This window comes from Glandiceps talaboti, chromosome 19 (genome assembly GCF_964340395.1).
Source record: "Glandiceps talaboti chromosome 19, keGlaTala1.1, whole genome shotgun sequence".
NCBI classification, from domain to species: domain Eukaryota; kingdom Metazoa; phylum Hemichordata; class Enteropneusta; family Spengelidae; genus Glandiceps; species Glandiceps talaboti.
Window position 1 is genome coordinate 12,645,863 of NC_135567.1, and position 22,950 is coordinate 12,668,812.

The following is a 22,950-nucleotide window of genomic DNA, read 5'->3' on the forward strand; positions in this document are numbered from 1 at the left end:
GATGGCTAGCAATCTAGAGTAATTATCATGAATCTCAGAAGTATTATATATCTTTGATGTCGGCCACCTATCTGAATCTGTCATATTTATTTTACTACAATTTCGGGTCATCTATCTGGCGAGGGAATTAAGGATAGTCATGTTGGTGATGTTTTAATTCATATTCATTGTCGGCTAGATCTGCTATTCAGACATGTTTCACTTACGCCACACGACACTTGTTCAATATATTCACTAAAATATGCAACTGAAAGCGTCATTCATATCTTTATAACACCCCATATTGATTCTTGTATCTCTGTGTTATATGGTCTCCCAAAACATTTAATCAGCCGCATTCGACACATTCAGAAAATTGCTGCCACAATTCCAGAATTGTCGCGCGTTCAGTAGTTACACACATTACACCAGTCATATATCAATTACATTGGTTGCCAACTTTACATCAAAGTATATTTCTAATATCCATAGTGTGTAGGTGCATCCTCTCCTTTGTTCCAAGTATTTAATATCCAATATAATTTTATTTCGAGTTGTAATTTAAGGTCATTTAGATTCTCTGTATAATTAGATCTTGCATAAAAAAAAAACATGGGGATAGTTTCTTTTAGTCTGACAACAACTGTTGTCTGCAATAATTTCCATCTCAATTTTAAATCAGTGTCTCGCTAACCTTATCAATTTGTTAATAACTCATCTTTTTAATTTTTTTCATTGACATGTATTTACACTTTACGCTTGGATTTTTTTATTTTATATATTTTATTATAACTGTTTAAGTTTTAGGATGCGCTTTTTAATGCCTTTGTTTATATGTGGACAACCACGCTATACAAATAAATCATAATTATAGTATTCTATAAGAATATATAATTTAAAAAATAGGTATATTTCACATCCATCCATTGATTGTATTTCATTTTCCATGTTCATTATTACTAGCCGTATTTGATTCAAAGTGAAATTCAGTACACAACTAACATTAAGTGTTTATGTCTGTTTTAACAGCTCAATGTAACGAGTCCAGTGTACCAGTGGGAATTCCACCAATAAATGGAGGTTATAAAGATGGCATAACACCACCGTTCCCTGTTTATGTAGACACTTCGTTCACCTTAGTATGTGATGTAAATTACCATTTACATGGCAATGGTACATTTACATGTACAGATGCAAATACCTGGGATTCAACCACGGCACCTAAGTGTGTTGGTAGGTACTTTTTTCTTGGTATGGTTTTTCTGTTGTTGTACATTGACGTATATTTATTAGAGCTAGGTCGGGCGGTGCAAAAAGTAGTTATTACAATGGTCTTTTTATTACTCTGTGTTGGTGTACACATCCACATCTCAGGTGCAATGGCCGGATTGACTTGTTCAACCCTGACACAAATTTGGCATGCTATATGGTACTATATAACACTACATAACTCAACACTCCAGTACATAGTGACACAGTTGAAATATCTAACCATTTATTATATGTTGGAAGCTTTCATTTAAGACATTTACCTTTGACTTTGACCTTGACCTTCTTGGTCAATTATCAAAATCAACCCATTATAGACATGCATGTATATTCACACACAGACACTGAAGTATTTAATTATGGCAATTTCTTTCAGAGTCTGTTTACAGATAAACAGGTAAAGGGAAATAAATGCATACATTATTTTTATTGTTCATGTGATTGAACGACGGCCATATTTGTTAAATAACAGCACAAGTAAACACGATTTTAACTGAGTGCTTGTTGTAACAACAAAACATTTCGATGTTCGTTCCTATACACAATAATTGCCGTAATGTAATTCGTAGCTAAAACTATTAGACATTATATAACACTTATTTTGCAAATAGTTATGTCATTTACTCTTGTAAATATTTATTTGCATTTAAGGTAATGCCTAATTACCAAAGTGGTATTTTAAAATAGCAATATGGATATGGCCATTTATCTGTGAACTTTAGTTTTTAAGCCCTCGATGGATGTAGTCCGGGATTGGGGCTTATAGATGGGCTCCATCTGTCGACGCGTCTGTGCGTATGTGCATCCCTGCATCTGTGCATCCGTGCATGCATCCGGAGCTGCTTTGAGATATGCTGTAATTTAAACAACTTAGAGCCGTTTTGTGGACAAAAAATATGAATTTGCTTTGAAGTTGTAGAAGAAGACATTAAGTCATATTTCTGACTTGTAACTATCATCAAAATCTATATGTGCAGTGTGACCTGCAAAATTTTTAAATGACCTATCGTATGCGCAACGAATCAACAGTTTCATGTGCCCATGGCCATTTCCTAGAGTAGAGAGCATGTCTTGGGTAGCTTGAAAACTACACACTATTATCATTATCTAGCCACATAATTGGTTACTTATTAACATACACATAAGATGATATTTTTGGCCATTGTGGCAAAGCGATGACCAAGTAGACTACATTGGCGGACAATCTATGCTAAAAACTTCACTCATAATTCATACCGCTACTTCACCATTTCATTCTCACTAAAACTGAAGCTATTTCTTTTTGAGCTTCACAAAGCCTTGTTACTATATCGAACTCATTATGTGAATTTACTGTTCACTAAATGATCTTAGCTAAACAGTGGTTCACACATAATGTAAAACATCGTTCTAGAATAAACGGATCTCTCAGTGTATACTTCAGGTTAACTGTTCTCTTCAGCGACATACCATTTGTATTAAAAGCTTTTACATCTGTCTCCGTCAAGTTTAAAGTTAATGTTGTTGTTCATGACATGGAACTTAGTTTGTGCACTGCTCTACTTCACGTAGTGTGGGGTTTTATGTGCTCTGTACGGTCTGATAAGTGCCCTAAGGCCCCAGGGCACTTATCAGAGTTCGTTCTAGGAGCGCATATTTTCAGACAATCAGCTAATTGTTCATTGTTAATTTACATAGGTATTGTTGCTTTAATTGACCTTCGTATTACATGTATAGATTTTGGTCTTCCTGATGGATACCTCTGTAGAAGAGGCTCAACCAGGGGATGTGCCATAAAGTGACCGCGACCTCTGGAATGTTCTTATGGGCATGTTCAGATTTGTTCATTACATGAAGATGCCATTTAGTGATATGCAAATTAGGGCTAAATATGTCCTTTTGGTCAAAAGTCTTTAATATCAAAACTACTTAGCAGATTGGACAGAAATTTGATGGGCGTGTATTGATGAAGAAATATCAAGCATATAATGATCTCATGAGCGATATGCAAATTAGGTGTAACAAATGTGAATTGGTCAAAAGCTTAATTCTCAGAAAGAAACCTGTCAATGATACTAAAACTTGCAATTGGTGAGATGTTACTAAAAGTGTTTTTCTGCAGATTGTCTGTAAAACGTTTTGGCCCTAGCAACAATGACCACGCCCATAGCAACAACCAAATGGCAGTGTTTTGGTCAAATAAAAATATCATCAGGTAGGCAAGTGAGTAAACATTCAAAAAACATATGCAAATATTGTTAGCAACCATGACCACGCCCATAGCAACAAGCAAACAGTGGTGTATATCACAAAGATGACAACAAATTAGGGGCTTTAAAAAATTGAAAATAAATACTAATTTGTCATCCAAATCGCCACTTTAATGAACTGATCTATTTATTCATAAATCAATAACAAGATTAATACCGTTTTCATGACCACCTATTTAACTGATATTCTGTGGCATTATTTTGCTCCCTCTTTGTTGAAGAATATGCTGAATGCAGTGCTTCGGGGGATCCTCACTACATCACCTTCGATGGAAGAGCATATGACTACCAGGGAGCTTGCAAATATGTGTTGGCTACATCCGACTGTACTAATACGGTAAACGAGCCATACTTTCACATCGTCACAAAAAACTACGGAACTATGTTCACTAGGCCCAGGGAAGTGTACGTTGGTGTCGAAGGAGAGGTCAGTGTATGGTTCATTATGTAACGCAGTTGCTAATTTTGTCCAATTTCAATTATATGGTAATTGTCTTTCCAAGAAGAGTATGCATCATACAGCAACGTCAGGAATGACCATATGATACTATATGAATGTTATTGATCGGTGTCTTTTTTTCAGGTCTTCGAACTGTTACAAGATGGAGTTGTTCGTGTTGGTGGCTCGACAGTTACTCTTCCATACCGTAACACAGATGCTAGTGTACATATCAAGAATTCTGGTAGATATGTGGTAAGTTATATATCTATCTTGCAAAGTGTTTGGATGTATATACAGTGGTATCACAAAAGAAAAGTATCGTGTTAGTTGTGCAGTCTTCCCGATAACAGATGGTGATAATTATATGAAATTTAGAGCTGGTTTCTGAGGCAAGACTTGGACTAGACAAACTGATAGATTATACAACTTTAAAAAGCATTAATGCCAATACTAGCGAGATATCAGTGTGTGAAATAAGGTAACAAACAATTTAATCCATTCATATATGCCAACAGAAACTGCTAGCTGATTTTGGACTGGTTGTTATTTGGGACGGACACGTTAGTGTTGTTGTGCAGGTACCCCACACCTACTGGGATGGAACTTGTGGTCTCTGTGGTATTCTTGATGGCAACAAGGCAAATGACCTGACAAACCCCGATGGAGCATTGGTAGGTTCCAAAGTGAATGACACCAACTTGATCATGTGACGGTTGCTTAACACAAAATATTATAGCAGGTTAAATATAAATTCCGGTTGACAGCTGGTACTTTACATACAGATAGTTGATAGACTATGTATCGAGATTACAACTGTCTGAAAACAATTGTTTGATATAAAACTTTTTTTTCAATAGATTGAAAATGTGGTCGAATTTGGCAACAGTTGGGTTGCAAACCCTGATGAATGTGTTGATGTGACAGAAGATCATGACCCATGTGCTAATTTGCCAAATGAAGAAGTAACAACGATAGAAGCAGATTGCGCCATTTTGACAGATCAATCTGGTAAGCGTAGGTTTTGTTGAACCATATTGAAAATAACTGCTGTCTTGCAATGGTCATTGAATGGTAACTTACATCATTATTTATACATTATAAAATGTAATCAGTTTTCTTTGTATATTGCAACCACAGGTCCATTTGCAGACTGTCACGAGTTGGTAAATCCAGAGGTCTCTTATGATGCGTGTGTTTTTGACACGTGTGCATTTCCTGGAAACAGGTCGCTCTGTGATAACTTGGAAAATTATGCTAGACAGTGTGTAGAAAATGGTGGAGAACTGGGAGAGTGGCGAGATGAAACGTTTTGTGGTAAGACGTCTTTGCGTAATCAATGTAATGGGGTTTCCCCTATATGGGTGAACCATGACATCTTTCCTATTTTTTAAATTGTGAAAATCGGAGCTAATATAATTGATTAAACAACTGCCTTTCTGTCTTCTTTATAGCTTTGGGTTGTGTGTGGCCTGCTGTTTACAAACCATTGACATCCGCATGTCCTGCAACCTGTGTTGATCCAGATGCAGACCAAAGTTGTTCTGAAATGCCAGTTGAAGGTTGTGAGTGCCAAAACGGTACAGTGTTAGATGGAGACGTGTGTGTTCATGTCGATGAGTGTGGCTGCAGGTACATGGGACAGATATATAAGGTATGTTTTCTTTTGAATTTTACATATTTTGTGGATAGTGTTTATGATCACAGCTGACAAACAGTATCCTTATGATCATCACTGGATTTTAGTGTTCCGTGATAATTGGAATTGTTAGACATGGATAGATCGGTGTCTTTACCTTGACTGTAAGCAAAATAGTCTATTAACTTTATTTTGCTTTATATATCTTAGCGAGGAACTACATTCACACCTTATGGCTGTGAAGAGGTTTGTGATTGTACTGCTGATGGTAAGATGAACTGTTCGCTACTAGAATGTGACGATAATGCGTACTGTGGATATGATGACGGTGATAATTATGAATGTCACTGCTATGACGGTTATACAGGGGATGGTCTAACATGTACACTACGTAAGTAATTTGTCTCCAATAATGTATTTTCTTTTCAATAACTCGACCCATCCATCCATCAATCAATCAGTTATTCCCATCCAGAAAGTGTCAAAAGGGCCGAGTACAATGGGTTCAGCCTGTGTGTCCTTGTGTGTGTATTGTCCGGTCATAAACATCAATACATCTGTTATGCAATTGAAGATTACTTCGAATTACCTCATAAAGGTGACATGTTTGCGAGCCATTTGCATGTTACTTTACTTCATGAAAAAAGCAATTTTGCCGAATGGCGGACATGTTCGGAGTTTCATATCAATATTTAATGTACATGTCAATAATTGTAGTACTTAGAGATGCCACTGAAGTGTCAACTGCATCTCATTGTGTACAAGTTCCCTTTTTATGACTCTGAACTTTCGTATGTCCTTAACACTCGGGGTCAAACATCAAAAATCAAGCTAGTTCTGGCTTATTGAAGACATGTGACAATTCATTACTTGCATTTTATTTTAAAGCTTAAAGAAACACACTGGTACATTATTTTCTATGCTTGTATATCACTGAACAGAATATATTTACTAAAGACCAGTCATAGTTCACACAGGAAGTTCAATCCAGAGTCAATCTTCACATTATGAGATGTAAGATTTCTTACAGATAGTGGCCTTTGATATTGTCATTCAAGGCCACGTACACAATCAAACTCTTACTTGAATATTGTAGACTGTTTATGGTATTTAATGTGAACAATTGGCTGAGCATTTTTACATGTAATTCATAGAAATGTTAATTGAATGATTGCCTTTCATAGCAAAAGTATTTGCCTGAAAATCCACCCTTTTTGCAATCTAATAATTTTCTTACAGAAGGTTGCAATCAATAAGACATAGCTGTTGAATTCAAACATCTGTCCCGTCTCGTCTGAAATGATATTTCTGATTGTATGCCTATACTTAACATTACCCTTGATCTTTTGGTCATTTTAAAAAAAAATTCTTTAAAAATATAATTGTAACCAAATATGGGAGAAGGGATGCTTCATACAGGAAGGTCCTGTAAGGTGATAGAGTTGTCATGACTACTGACTCTACTGATTGATTAAAATACTCAATGACAATAATTGCATTCCTCTTTGTTGACAGAATACGCTGAATGCAGAGCATGGGGAGATCCCCACTATGTCACCTTTGATGACCTAAAATATAACTACCAAGGAACTTGCAAATATGTACTGGTAACCTCGAACTGCACCGAACCTCTATACAAGCCTTACTTTTATATTGTGGCACAAAATCAGAAGAACTCGCCAAGTGACACGGTTACTTACACTAGGGAAGTCTACATTGATGTAGGAGGAGAGGTCAGTGTGTGGTCAAGTTAAATTATTTCCATCAAATGTTAACTGTCATTTCTAATTCTATAGACAAGTAACCATATATAAACAGTAATATCAAAACAAGGATTTCCTGAACACTTTTATTTATGAGATTGCCAAAACAACAAGAATTTTACTCATTGGTTTCCTTTGACAGGGCTATGAATTGTTACAAGGAGGAGTTGTTCATGTTGATGGTTCGACAGTTACTCTTCCATACCGTAACATTAATGCTAGTGTAATCATCAAGAGAGCTGGTTCATCTGTGGTAAGCTATACTGTATTACTTGCGAAGTGTGTGTATATAAACATATTTAATGTGCATCTCTGACGTTACCATATATGCCAATATATTTGTATCGCAGAAGATATATGAATGACATTAGTGTCGCTTTCCCGTGAAGAGTCTATGTTATATACTATATTCAGCTTATTACTGAAATATGCCTGCGCCTAATCAGAGAGCTGGCTTGTCTAGTTGTATACATACTTGATACAAATAGTGTATAACGTGAGAGATTAGTTTGTGAAATAATAATACTAATAAATTATAACACATTGGTCAATATGTCAACAGAAATTGGTGGCTGATTTTGGACTGGTTGTTATTTGGGACACTAAAAACAGCGTGGCCGTGCATGTTCCCTACACCTACTGGAATGGAACTTGTGGTCTGTGTGGTACTCTTGATGGTGACAAGACCAATGACCTGAAAAGCCCTGATGGAACACAGGTAGGTGGTAAAATGCATGAGGTCGATCAGATTAGGTGTCAGTGTTGATTCCAGAAAATTACAGTAGATTAAAATGATTATGTACTCGGTATCGAGATAGAGAGGACATTGAGATTGTAAATCCCATCTGAATTAATTTGTGGCATAAACCTACCATTTTATATCCAACAGATTGACGATACTGTCGTCTTTGGCGACAGTTGGGTTGCAAACCCCGTTGATTGTGATGGTGTGACAGCAGATCCTGACCCATGTGCCGAATTGCCAGATGAAGTAATAACAAAGATAGAAGAAGCTTGTGGCATTTTGAAAGACCAATCAGGTAAGCTTAGGCTTTGTTGAAGTATACTGATAATAATGGTGGTCTCAAATAGTCATTATTTATCACTTAAAGCATTTTTTACCTGTTACTTGAAGAATTCGTTAAGTTGGGGACATTTTTGTACTTTACATCCATAGGTCCATTTGCAGGCTGTCATGAGTCAGTAGATCAAGAGGTCTTTTATGAGACCTGTGTTTATGACACGTGCGCCATTCCCGGAAACGGATCCCTCTGTGACAACTTGGAAAACTTTGCTGGAAAGTGTGTACAAAATGGTGGAGAACTTGAAGACTGGCGAAGTGAAGATTTATGTCGTAAGCCATTTTTGCATAATCTTATCCTTGTCTTTTTCCACCTTGAGGTAGAATAGTCTGCTTGTATTCATCCAATGGCTAAAGGATTAAAAAAGTAAGTAAGTCATTCAATATCTGCGTACCTATTGTTCTTTACAGCTATGGATTGTGTGTCGCCTGCTGTTTACAGACAATCGACATCGGCATGTCCTGCAACCTGTGTTGATCCAGATGCAGAGCGAAGTTGTTCTGAAAGACCAGTTGAAGGCTGCGAATGCAGTGGGGGTACAGTGTTGGATGGAAATGTGTGTGTTCATATCGATGAGTGTGGCTGCAGATACAAGGGACAGATATATAAGGTAGGTGTTCCTTTGAATATGACACATCTTATGGATTGTGTCCAGAAACCCATGTAGATATAATGTGTTACTAACGTTAATAATCGTTTGACTGAAAGCTGAAGTACAGTATCAGTATGAGCTCTGGTCGGATGTTAGTACTCCAAAGTCTGGATATGTAAAGTATATGCATAGCGCGATCATTTTAGCTTGACTATAACTAAATATTTCATTTACTGTAAGAAATATTTATCTAAACTATAGTTTCGAAAAGTGGCCTTTAATTTACTTCTTTATCTTAGCGAGGAATGACCTTCATACCTTATGGCTGTGAAGAGGTTTGTAATTGTACTGTTAACGGTGTCATCAACTGCACACCACAGACATGTGACAATAATGCATACTGTGAACATGATGGTGATGATTATGGATGCCACTGCGATGATAGTTATACAGGGGATGGTCTAACATGTACTCTAGGTAGGTGGTATGTCTTCAATATATTCAGAACAACATAAGTCTTCTGAGGCAAATGAGATATGATTATGTTGACATGAGGATTTGATTGATTTGGTGACTGTGTTGATTGGCTGGTTTGCCAACTGATTGGCTGACTAACCGGCTGGTGGATGGGTGGGCAAGAGGCACTGGGCAAAAAAGTGGATCTCCTGAACGTACATTCATGCCGACGGACACGTATATTTCTAATGTACAGTGATACACTTAGGTCTACGTGAACGCACATCTTCCGTGTGCACTAAATCTACGTAGCGTATATTACCATAGACGGAACATCCCAGTACGCTTAATATACGTAGTCGGTATATTCACGCTGACAGGAAGTGTGTCAGTACGTACATTGAAGCCGATCAACGGTACACCTACGCACATAGTACGTAGATCTAGCGCTATGCAACGTATACGTAGCTATTCAAATGCCACACATATATCATCATGCATATGCATATTGTCAAAATTTCCATAATCATAGGTCAACTGAAAGGTCATTACTTCGGTCAAAGGTCACCCAATCGAGCAATATGCACGGCTCGATCGCGCTTGGCCGGCGCTCTGCAGGGTACCGGGCACGGGTCGCTACACGGGGATACAGGTCGGCTTATAAACCTGCTTATTCTATTAGGCCTTCTTTATTTTACATTTATTCATCTTATTGTGATCGAATCTTATGATCAAATGTACGAATATATTCTGGTTCTATGCTCTGACACCTAGCTATAGCTAGAGAACCTAGCGAGCTATACAGGACCAGGGAACATGGAATAACAACTACAACACCAACCATTGCATACACAATACCACAGACATACCATACAATGTAGCTCACCCACAAACTGTACATTCACAAATGACATCAGCAAGACACTGCCATGTGCTTGATAACCTAAATTTGAGGGTTATCACAGTAGGAGGAAGGGGGGGGGGTAGAGAAGGAATATTAACACATATTAACAACAGTAACACCCACATCAACAAAGGACGAAATGCAATCATAAGTTTGTCTGAACATAAAAAAAAACTTTATTAAGAAAATAACTCTGTACCTGAGATGATTGATAATAAAATGTCTTTACCACTGAAATAAAAAGATCAAAGAATTTCTTTAGACTAATTGTAACAAAAAAAAATGCAACCAGGCTATTGAAGTGTGGCATATGCAGTTTGTTGTTAGTTTCTGCCTGGTTGTATCAAACAGAAAAGCTGAATGGTGTTGTGAATTTACTTTATATATAAATAAATATACTCAAAAAAATGTAACATAAATTGCACACTAAGCTGAGTTTGTACACTTACAGGAAAAAAAAACCATCTGAGTTCTTAAAGCATCATGTTCACTCACTAGTGTATTTTTTAGGTGCCAACATATAACATTATAGGTCCCAATATGCTTATCCCTACCAACATTATCTCAACCAATTCAACACAATCTTTCAAACTGCAGTTCTTTGAGCAATACATTGATCAAGTGTATTTTTGCCATGTTTTACAACTAAAACATTGAGGGATCACCAAATGACTGCATGTCATACACATTTTATGTTCCCCAAGAACAAATTGGTTAGATTAGAAACAGGCTTCCCACAGACTCCTCATTACAAATATTATTTAACAATTTCTAGAGGTACAATGATGCCTCATATATACTCATTACAATGTCACGATAAATGTGCTAACAGACCTACTGTTACAATATTGCAATGCATGACGATGTTATGTTGACGATGTGACAACCGGAGTATGGTAGCACACATATACATCAAAACAAACATGGCAGCACCCACTTCAACAACACCATGCAGCTTTGTTGTTTGATACAACCACACAGAATCCAATGACAAACTGGACATGCTACATTTTGTTGAAGTGGAATGAACTATACATGCCCCCTTCATCAAATGACCACCACAATGGAAATTTACATAGGCATTTGGTGCCCGAATGTGTATATTTAGTTGCAATACATTTGATGCTGTATTTCATTTAGACTAGCAAAAAAAATGTGATCGGGCTATTGAAGTGTGGCATATGCAGTTTGTTGTTAGTTTCTGCCTGGTTGTATCAAACAGAAAAGCTGAATGGTGTTGTGAATTTTATATATAAATAAAAATACTCAAAAAATATAGCACAGATTGCACACTAAACAGAGTTTATACACATTTCACACTTATGAGTGTTCTGAATCACATCCATGGGTGGTTGAGCACAGACTAGATTTTTTTATATTCTGTCTTCTTTAACAAGACTGGCATGGCAATTTTTGGGTGGCTGTCTGTTTGATGGCGGTCCACCAATTCTTCTTAGTTTAAGAGTCGCCTGGTTGTCTAAAATCCGATTGTCAAGGGTAGTAATCAGATCTTCCAATTGTTGGGAACGAAATGTGGGTGATCTTATAACCAAAACATTCCTTTGGTCCTCATTTCCATCTTCCTCATCGGACATCATCATGTCACCTGCCTCTACAACCTTGTCCCATAGCTCCCTTTCTTCTTCCTTGACTTCTTTTCCTCTGCTTACCAGTAACTGGAGAAAGGGACAGAACAACATTAGTAATTTCAAAGTACACATATACGGTATATGAGTTCACTTTGCTTATACCATACTTTTCACAGATGCTTCATCTTACTATGATCTTTTACATGTGAAATCTTATGTTAAAGGGAATTATCACTCCAGGAAATAGACATTTTCATAACCTATGGGATCTGGAGAGCCATTTCATGGTTTTACATCATGACATTTTTTACCCCAATCACATATCTGGGATGCTTTGAACAATTTCCCAACTAGACACCACAAATTAATGTCACCACCAAATTACAAGGCAATCGGTCTGGCAGTTTTTGTGGTTAAATCACACACACACACACACACACACACACACACACACACACACACACACACACACACACACACAAACAAACACACCATGCCTTAAAACAATAAAGCACACAGTAAAGCACTCACCCTCTTTCTTCTAGATCTCAGCTTGTTTACTTGTTTTGTTTTGGCAGTCCTTCCTTTATTCATATCTAAATTGTCAATATATAACCTTCTCTCTCTCTGCCACTTCCGGCTAACAGCAACTAAAATTCCAATGCAGAAGAAAAACATTCATTTCTCATTTCCATGTAACAATGAACACCAAATGATAGAACCCCTGTAAAGTAACTTACATAATCAACATATCAGGAAACTCAAATAATTATTAATATTTGTGTTTACATGTATTATCTTATTACATGTATTTATATAACTAGACCTATATATATATCTATATATATATAGTTTTGGTAGTACTGGAACTCTTTCTTGGTTTTAACTCGGAGTTTCACGCATTGTGCGATCATCAGACAACTCTCTCTCTCTCTCTCTCTCTCTCTCTCTCTCTCTCTCTCTCTCTCTCTCTCTCTCTCTCTCTCTCTCTCTCTCTCTCTCTCTCTCTCTCTCTCTCTCTCTCTCTCTCTCTCTCTCTCTATATATATATATATATATATATATATACATTAACATTATGTATAGGTAAATAAAAAAAGTGTGTGTCTGATGATTCGACCGTCCGCCCTATTTTAAATTGCCAACCCTAAACATTTTTACATGCAAAAAGGTAAGATTATGATGATTTACTTGTATCTTTCATATAGATTTTGTTGCCATAGCATAGCACAGTGAGCCTAGGAAGTATGTTACAAGCAAACAGAAACACATGTAAACAAATATGCATGGATAGATGGAATATCATGGATAAATATCTTTACACATTTATTACATACAATGTATGTATATACAGGCCTGTATACTATTGAAATAATATACCATGTTTCTATATATATGTATTCATCCATACAAACAAAACAAGACGATGAGAGTGGATTGAGCTGTAGTATATTATTTCAAAAGTATACAGGCCTGTATATAAATATTATATAGTTAACTACAGATAGTCATCCATGACTTTAAAATGATATTCCATTTACTCATGCATGTTTGTTTGTGTTTCTTTGTTTCTGTAACATGGTTCCTAGGCTGCCCATGGTCAAAGTATCTTTGATCACTTTTTGAAGATCACATTCCAGATAGTAACCATGTCTTTTCAGACTATAAAACGACATTCACATTCTGTACACAATGTATATTGTGTTTGTCTACTTCTGAATTACACAATTGCCTTCATTTAACTCTTTTACACATCATCAACTGATATGGAAGTATTATAACAGACAAGTATCTTTGAGTTGAAGTAATAAAAAACACATTAAATTAAAATAAAATCCTGACCTTCTGTACCCACTCTGTTTTCTCAAGTCATGTTATTGGAAACAAACATTTTTTTGCCTAAAAATATATATACACACGTATATTTTAACAATGTACTAGTCTGGTAAATAGCACAAATTAGTCTTTAAGAACTAACTGAAGACTGTGAAATCACAAAATATTTTAGTAGCAAAAATATCTAGGTTTACAGTAAACCATACATTACTACCGATACATGTATGACAATGATTTAAGGTATATGGTGTATGCCACATTTGTAAACTCATTTCTAAAAAAAGATAATATTTACATAGAAACTATTCACTCACCCTCAATGTCTTCTTCTGAATACTGTTCTAAGTATTTTGCTTTCATTTGTTCAAAGAGCATTTTGAACACTGTCTTATTTCGGTCATTTGACAGCCTGGTATAGAAAATTAAAAAAAAATCAGTTAGATCAAGTTTCACTAGCAATCACATGAACTTTAGTACTAACTTATGTTAATTATAATAATAATACATTCTTATCAGCACATTACACAACAGCCTCAATGCGCTTTACAGCACTAAAAACAGAAAAAGCATCACGGAGGGTTAAACTGCAAAAATGTTCGACATAAAACAGAGAGATCTTAAAAACTGTTAAAACCTAATATCCAAGATGAAATTTAAACAAAGAAGGACCATAACAACTTATGACATGTCAATGGAAAATTCCAGATGAAATTTCACTTTGATAAATTTGACTACCAAACCTGAGAGTTAAATTTGAGTCCTGAATCGCATGATATTATAAGGGTTCCACATAATTAAGTAATCTAATAGTGATTTTGTACTTAACTGATATTGACTGTCAACTAAGTAATTAGCCAATACATTTCTTTGTGCATTATCTTTCCAACAGTTTCTTCACATATCAAATTGTCACATTCTTAATGGAGTAGTGCTAGTTGATACATTCTTATTAGTTGAACTACAAGACTGATACTAGTCATTGATGATGAAGTGTACACAAACATGGAGTTAAGTTTTAAATGTTTAAAATATGAACCATTCTTCAGCATTTGCAATCAACATTTATAGAATTCTACAAACATAACTAATATTTAAGGGGAGATACAACAAGGTTATGTGGAGGTTTTCGAGGCACATGCAAATGACTATTCCTCAGTGTATCATTAGAAAAGAACAACATAGAGTTGAATTTTAGCTCGACACACTTTATTTTCTAAATTGTCAATCTAGTTAGGGGTTTATCATAAGGAAAACTTCTCACATCAATATCTTTCTCACTTTCAGACATAAAAGCAAACACAATGGCAGCACAGACCACAAGACCTTTCAGAAAATTAAGAGTCAGTGGTGTAAACAGTATTTATTGTTGAGACCTTAAGTAACAGTGCTTCCAACACTTGACCCAAATGCACATCCTTAAAGTGGATATTCCCTTATGAATGAAAACTGATTATCTATGTTGTCTATTTGACAAAAAAAAGTATGTGAAATAACAGATACTATTAGTCCTTATTTGAAACTCATTAATTTGGAAAAAATAATATTTGTTATTGCATTGGATCTATTTGAAATATAGTGATGAATATGCTGTGAGTTATATACTTATAGTATTTTGGGCAACAACATTGAATATTCAATTACCAAAGATGTACATTACCATTTTCAAGATGATATTACAGAATTTCTCAATAGTAAATGTACCTCTGTAGTTACATGTAGTGGAGAACCTTCACACACCCAACAAATACAATGTAGTGTAACAGTACTAACACGGTCTACTTACTCTTTTGAAGCATCAAAATGGTCCTCCACGGCAGCATACAGTCTTTTCACATGACGCTAAAAAGTACAAACACAGAAGTCTTCAAAATCACACCAAACACTACAAATATTATATCATGTTACTTAATGTGATAAAATGTAACATCCCAACTTGATACATAAACAAGTAATTGAGAATGACATAGCCCCGCTATGATTGTTTTTTAAGGAATTATCACTACTCTGATCACACAACAACACTTGTGAACCTAAATCAAACAGACTTAGATATGTTGTGTCTGCTTGTTGGACATGGAACATGCCTACAACAATAACGGATGGGTCGGGTATGGGGGATCATATCACGATGAAAATGGATATGTATGTCATAGAACACTGTCCTAATACCAACTTTGAATGAGATCTGTTCAAGCATGTCTGAGTTATGGCTGTGGACATGGAAAAATTGCAAACAAAATGGCTGCCAGGCAGGGCCCTAATTAGGATTAAAAGATTATCGCTACAGAAAATAAGTGATACCATCACATCAAGGGAAAAGCCACGTTTGTAGTCTGTATTTTAGTCGTCTGAGATTGCATAATGCCAAGAAGAAGATATCAAGTTGCTGTATTTGCATGTCAATGGGCCAACCCCTGAAAAACCTAGTTTTTCATAGGAGTTTGTTGTGTGTGTGTGTGTGTGTGTGTGTTGGGGGGGGGGGGTCTTGGTGACTTCAAGATCTTTGCAGATAATAGTTGTATAGAATATACACAATTTAAAATGTTCTACTAATAATATTTGCACACATTTAGTAAATTTGACCAAACAGGCAAAACTCACAAGAATGAAGAATCTCGAGGTCTTCAAGATCTTGGTAGATATATATTACTTGTTGTATCCTTGTAACAAATATGGATACTTGTAATACAATTTAATATTAAATATTTGGTAAATTTGACCAAAAATGTAATTGTTAGCACAACTGAACTGATAAGGTTTAGTAGTGCAGCTATAGGCATAGCAAAGGGTCTGTCTGTTTGGATATGTGTATGTGTGTCGCTAGATCGATTGCTCAAGATATTTGATGGGTTACCATGGGTGTCTAGTTGGGAAATTGTTCAAATAAAAATGGCCTCACCTACCAAGTTCCTGAAGACCTCAAGATTCTTGTCAAAAATGTCAGTTTTGGGTTGAAAAAGTCAAAAATGGCATTTTTGGTCAAATTTACTAAGCATATGAATTAATTTTCCATAAAAAATGTTCCTTTCAGCATTTGATTGCTCGTATAATAAATATCAACTAAGATCGTGTAGAGTGGACACCTTTTCCAAGTATGTCATTTTTTGGGTGAAAAAATGACATTTTTGGTCAAATTTACGAAACATTTAATTTTAAAATGTGTTACAAGTATCCATATTTTTTATAATGATACAACAAGTAATAAATATCTTTTAAGATCTTGAAGACCTTGAGATTCTTGTCAAAAATGTCAATTTTGAATGAAAAAAAAAATCAAAAACAAGTTTTGGTCAAATTGTTGATAGTAAATATGTGCAGATATTTTTTTATAGAACATTTTAAATGTGGTATGAACATACTATATATATATAACACGCCTCTACATTGCTCTATTCATTAAGAAGGCTTTCTGTGTAAAGCCGAAATGTTGAATTAAACAGCTACTTAATCCTATGTGAATCCTGTGTCTTCCATATAGTAATTTGTATTGTACACAAAGATAGATATGATTGTTTGGACACATTCCTCTTTATGCTAATTACAATTACTACTTTATTCTCTTTGTGATTGAAGTGTTAGTTCCTCCAAGGAGCAATCTATGAACCTCTGTGAATACAGTATAAGATTCACAGAAAAAAACAAACTAATCGAGATTTCATGATTCTGTCAGTACACGTAAACTGAAAGTTGAATTTTAACGGCTTTAATGTTACACACACATCTTACTCAAGCATAGTACATGTACCGACCACAAAGGTGTTGTTCTAACTAATCCGACGTTCACACCTTTATGTCTGGAGTCATTGTGAAACGCGACCAAATATAAAACAAGACACAAAGATATCAATACTTACAAACAAAGAACGGTCGATACACATCCGGCGGCTTGGGTTGTTTGCTGGATCATGACGACCTTCTCTAGCCTCTTTTAAACTTTTCACGTCTTCCTGTAAGGCATCTAACTTTTCGTAGAGCTGGTCTCTTGTCTCCTCTGTCATGGTCTTGAAATCATGTTGTAAATTGTTAATGGTGTTGGCAATTGCCTTCAGGCTTCGTTGATGGTCTGGACTTGCGAGTGAAGGGCTGGTAAAGCTGCTCATCAAACTTCGTGTACCACTGGCATTTCTTGATGATGAGTTGGACGATGACGACGAGCGACTTGGAGTCGCACTTGGTGTCGTAAGCGGAGAAACACCTAGAGAGTTTTCTAGCTCCGCAATCACTTCTGCTTCCGACAAGCGTGATCTGTGAAAACGGTCGCGAGCTGAAGATGTAGACATCATGGGAGCGTTGGGTGCACTTTAGTTAAACAAGTTTTTGGAAGCGTTGGGTGACCACAGTCTATTTCCGAAAGTTGCTTGTACAGTGACCCAGCGGAAGCAAAACACGACGGACCTCAAGTTTGGAACTTACTATATGCATTATGACTACAGGGTGTGGTAGTGACTTAACAATACAAACTTTTACCAGACAAACACATTTTCAAGTCGTTACATATCAAAGTAGCAGCTTAGCATTACTTCTGTTGAAGAAATCGACTTATTTTAAACTCTATCACAAGTATTTCCATGAAAAAATTTAGTTGAAATCGTCGTTTTACGTACAAATTAGATGACACCCCTCAAAGAAAGTAGCATCATCCATTTGAACAGCGCCACCAAATACGACACTCGTGCCGAGTCAGCAATCGCACGAATATGGCGGATGAAGAGAGTTCTTCGAAACGCACGCGTCTATTTATGACCAAACAGTGTATGTATTGTCGTCAAAATCTTTCGAAAACGCAATACTATGTTCATCGAAATCTCAGAGGAGCATGCGTTAAAGGTTCTATAAATGCGACATCGAACAGTAACCCTCATGATGATGCCCACGCAGTGTATGATTCCTGCAGTACACATATGGACGAACCTACTAGTACCAACTGTGAAACTTCCGATTCAGATTCCGATGCAGAACGTAACAACAGTGATACCGACAATGAATCAGTGACTTGCAATGAAGAGAGACCAACCGGTAACAACAATTGCCTGGTGAGTTTGACATTTTGTTTGTATGTATGTATGTATGTATGTATGTATGTATGTATGTATGTATGTATGTATGTATGTATGCCTGCATGCATGTATGGCGACCCCCCAGGTCATAAATAGTGACGGCTCCCAAATTACTCGTTAGTTGGTTTTAGTCTGGACACAAGGTGTGATTCAAAATAATAAACATATTTCTCACCAACGAGCACAGGGCACTCTGGCTTAGTTAGTTGTGTGTATACAAACAAACATACAAACAATACATATATAAATACTGACAAACAACAACAAGAGAGTAATTACAAATCATTATCAACAACAAGAATTACTATACGTTTTCCTATATGCGAAATGGCCACTATTGTACATACCCCAAAAGGGATGTGACTGATCTAGGGCTACCAAATGTGAGTAGTGTATTTTCAAGTCATGAAATTATTGCCAATGTGACTTCTGACCAATAAAAATCCATCTTTCTCAAGCAAATATGCTTAGAACTGACATAGTAAAGAGGTGCAATCGATGTCATAGTCAACGGGAAGGCATTAATTCTGACGATTTCTAAGCCTTACCATCTTGCACTCAATTTGAATGGACCAATCACATAGATTACAATGGAAATTACGATGTGAAATTTAACATTTGGTAAATTGTAGTAGAGCTTTTGGTGCCATGTTTTGTCAAGAATGTTTTAGAATACTTACATGTACAGCATTTCTGTCATTATCATCAAGCACATTTTTATATGGTATATTATCGCTTTTTTAATTAGATCAATGATGATGCAAGTGTACATGAAGAGTTATGGGAGGAGAGTGACCTGCAAGAGGCAGCTGCGATGGAAGAGTCAATTAGTAAACAAGACAAATCTGAGAAATTATCTTACACACAATTTCAAAAGCCAATAACGATGTTCTTCCTTTTATTATTACGGTGGCAGTTTCTATACAGCGTATCAGATAAAGCCATGGTAATCCTTTTTACCATAATATCTCGGCTACTGAAATTTGTTGGAATGTTGCTTGACAACAGCAACTTAACAGCCTTTGCTAATGCATTTCCAGTGACGCTTCACAGAGTAAGGAATCTTCTTGGCTTAGAAAAAGACAACTTTCAGAAATTTGTGATGTGCCCCAAATGCCATTCACGTTACAGGTATGAAGAGGCATTTGAAATGAACAGCAGAGGGAAAAAAAAGTCAAGAACATGCTCGAATGTCTCATTCCCAAACCATCCACAACGAAAGAAGCGAAGGCCTTGTGGGGCATATTTAATGAAGAAGGTGAGAGGAAAAAATGGCGGGGAATACTTGTATCCTAAAAGACTGTATTGCTATCGAAGTGTTAAAGATACACTACAAGAACTACTAAAGAGACCAGGTTTTAGGGAGAAATGTCAACAATGGACACAGCGACAAATCCCTGAAGACATATTAGCTGATGTCTATGATGGTAGAATTTGGCAAGAATTCATGACTGGGCCTGATGCTGCTAATACATTTGCTGTAATGCTCAATGTTGACTGGTTTCAACCATATAAGCATGTAAATGACTCAGTTGGTGTAATATACCTTGTTATACAAAATCTTCCCCGGGATGAGAGATTCAAACCAGAGAATGTTGTCCTAGTTGGTGTTATTCCAGGTCCATCAGAACCAAAACGTGACATTAATTCATACCTTGATCCACTAGTTGATGAACTACTAGAGCTGAATGATGGGGTGCCACTTGAGGATACATCATACTGTGGATGGAATATATACAGTATGATTCTGTTGTCACTGTCCTGTGATATACCAGCTTGTCGCAAGTGTGGTGGTTTCCTTGGTCATGGTGCTAAGAGAGGTATGTATAGTTATCTGGTATTTACATGCAGCAGACAGGAGTAAAATAGTAGAAACAAGTACATACAGTAGAATTTTACCTATTGTAATCAAAGTAGTGAGTATGTGACTATTTGATTTCTTGGTCAACACCATAACTTCTGCTCCACACTCTTCACATACATTTACTATTGGCCTGTGCGAATAAGTCAGCCTCCTTGGTCTATTTTGACCCACTTGCATGTAGTAAAATACAGGTACTAATAATTTGATAGAGATAAATTTGCAAAATGTGTCTTTTTGGTAAAAAATCTGTAATTCCTTAACTCCTGAATTTAGCAAATTCTGCTAAAATTTTGACTGGGCATGCATTTGAAGGTGTGAATAAGTCATGATATTATACCAGTATATTGATGGTGCAAATCGAGAGATCTCATTGGTCTAGACATGAAACTACATGTAGCACGTCTATAATGAGCAATGATGCACAGTTGGCACATGCCCAAATTTGATGTTCACTGTTGTTCGTCTACGCGAGCATTGTAGTTGGTCGCCGTGATACTGATAGTGAACTCTGTAAATTGTCAGAGGAGGATTTTCTCAATGAGATGATATTTTATTGGAAATTGCGACGGAAATTATAGTGCATTTGTATAAATCATCACCTATTAAGGACAAGGAAAATCTACTGACGTAACTTCCAGTATTAAATATAAAAAAAATTGTAAATATCAACCTGCAGCCATGTCACTCCGCCGAGTCGCGATGTCAACCGGGCACGAAGCATACTGCATTCAATAAACCACTTCAAGTTTATACCTTGAGTCAAACAGGTTGTTTATTCATTACTGTACACTTTTAATGAGCCGATCAATGTACAGATTATCCCTAGAAACGACTAGCAGATAAAATAAATCCAGTCACTGCACGGCATTTGTGTCTTGGTTGAGGTCAAGATCAGCTGTCTTGAAATCAGCGTTGTAGTTATGCAAATTGGTCACAGGGGCGCATATGAAACTAGAAAACATTAGTTCATATCTTGTTTCTGATATTTTCAATATACTGGTATAATATAATAGCGATAAACCACCCCCTGGGGAAGGTATACCACTCAGTTTTGACCAGTGAACTCAATATATGCGCTCGCTATCGCTCATACATATATTTAGTTCACTGGTCAAAACATCTTGGTATAGTATTCCCAGGGGGTGGATTATTGCTTAAATAATAGTACAGTAACAACTTCAGTCTTATAACATGATGATATGTATATATTATACATTTCACATTTTCAGTTGGAGGTACAACGTTTATCATTTTTATACATGTACTTGAATTACTTCTTTTCTCTTTGAAAAGGTTGCAGTAAATGTCTGAGAATCTTTGAGCGTACTGATGGGTTTGGAAGCAAGGCAGACTATTCAGGATTCAATCCGGAAGAGTGGGAGCCACGTTCCAATGAAGATCATAAAAGATTTGCAGGTGTGTAAAATCTTACAGATTGCAGGAAGTGTCTGTGACAGGCTCTGTGTAGATCCTGTAACAGGGATTGTGGAACAAGTGCTGTTACAGGGTCTGTAAATTCTATACGGTTTCAGAGTTCTATTCACAGCCATGTACAGTATTGTAACTGGTCTGTTGGCACAGATGTGTATATGTATACAAGTATGTAGTTTCTGACTGTACATTGCTTTGATCACATGATATGCATGAGTTCCAATGTGAGTACCAGTAGCCTAAAGAATGATTATATATAACACTTCAAAATGAATCCACATACACTTTGCATGTCACATTATCACCCATGTCATGGGGTTCTGTCATGGTATTAAGTAATCACACAAATGTATAAACAAGTGTCTTTTCTTAGACTCAAAAAACATAATTGAGAAACTCTTCTTAGAAAGATTTAGTAAGTAACTCAGGATGTACAGTAAGTTTGTGCAACACATTTCGTTATAAACATCTTTTCTCACTACAATTTTAGTATATGGCCATATGCCTTGACCCATAGCAAATGTCAGAGATCATAGGAACACATAACCTAGTCCTATGAAGGGTCCACCCTTATTTACCAAGTGTTTATCAGCATATACACCAAATATAATTTGTGGATTTTTAGCTGTTTGGTGTTTTAGATTTACCTACAAAGCATAAATGGCCTGAGTAATTTAGAAACTACCATACTTGTGTAAGGACCCTTGACAGTTGATAAATTCCAGCTTTTGTAGGATACATGTAAACATATATATGGAAACAAAGGACTTGCATGTTTTGGAAACATAAAATATAGACTTT

The 22,950-nt window shown here is 36.2% G+C and overlaps 2 protein-coding genes across 4 annotated transcripts in view; both read left to right on the forward strand.

Annotated features, from left to right (window-relative positions):
- The window catches only part of LOC144450001 (sushi, von Willebrand factor type A, EGF and pentraxin domain-containing protein 1-like), a 38,954-nt gene extending 33,624 nt beyond the window's left edge, over positions 1-5,330 (forward strand). The window contains exons 31-36 of the mRNA XM_078140567.1: positions 1,009-1,212; positions 3,719-3,834; positions 4,081-4,191; positions 4,455-4,610; positions 4,797-4,947; positions 5,077-5,330. Coding sequence (XP_077996693.1) covers positions 1,009-1,212; positions 3,719-3,834; positions 4,081-4,191; positions 4,455-4,610; positions 4,797-4,947; positions 5,077-5,330 — 992 coding nt within the window. The remainder of the gene's footprint in view (positions 1-1,008; positions 1,213-3,718; positions 3,835-4,080; positions 4,192-4,454; positions 4,611-4,796; positions 4,948-5,076) is intronic.
- A 173-nt stretch (positions 5,331-5,503) lies between these two features.
- Positions 5,504-22,950, forward strand: part of LOC144450190 (zonadhesin-like) — a 33,329-nt gene continuing 15,882 nt past the window's right edge. Inside the window, exons 1-9 of one of the 3 annotated variants that reach the window (XM_078140773.1) lie at positions 5,504-5,590; positions 5,786-5,966; positions 7,091-7,308; positions 7,481-7,591; positions 7,901-8,056; positions 8,228-8,378; positions 8,516-8,692; positions 8,831-9,030; positions 9,312-9,489. In XM_078140773.1, coding sequence (XP_077996899.1) covers positions 5,573-5,590; positions 5,786-5,966; positions 7,091-7,308; positions 7,481-7,591; positions 7,901-8,056; positions 8,228-8,378; positions 8,516-8,692; positions 8,831-9,030; positions 9,312-9,489 — 1,390 coding nt within the window. In that variant the 5' untranslated portion in view covers positions 5,504-5,572. Of the gene's footprint in view, positions 5,591-5,785; positions 5,967-7,090; positions 7,309-7,480; positions 7,592-7,900; positions 8,057-8,227; positions 8,379-8,515; positions 8,693-8,830; positions 9,031-9,311; positions 9,490-19,941; positions 20,675-22,011; positions 22,135-22,950 lie in introns of those variants that run through there. The other 2 variants (XM_078140772.1, XM_078140771.1) reach the window with 2 other exon arrangements.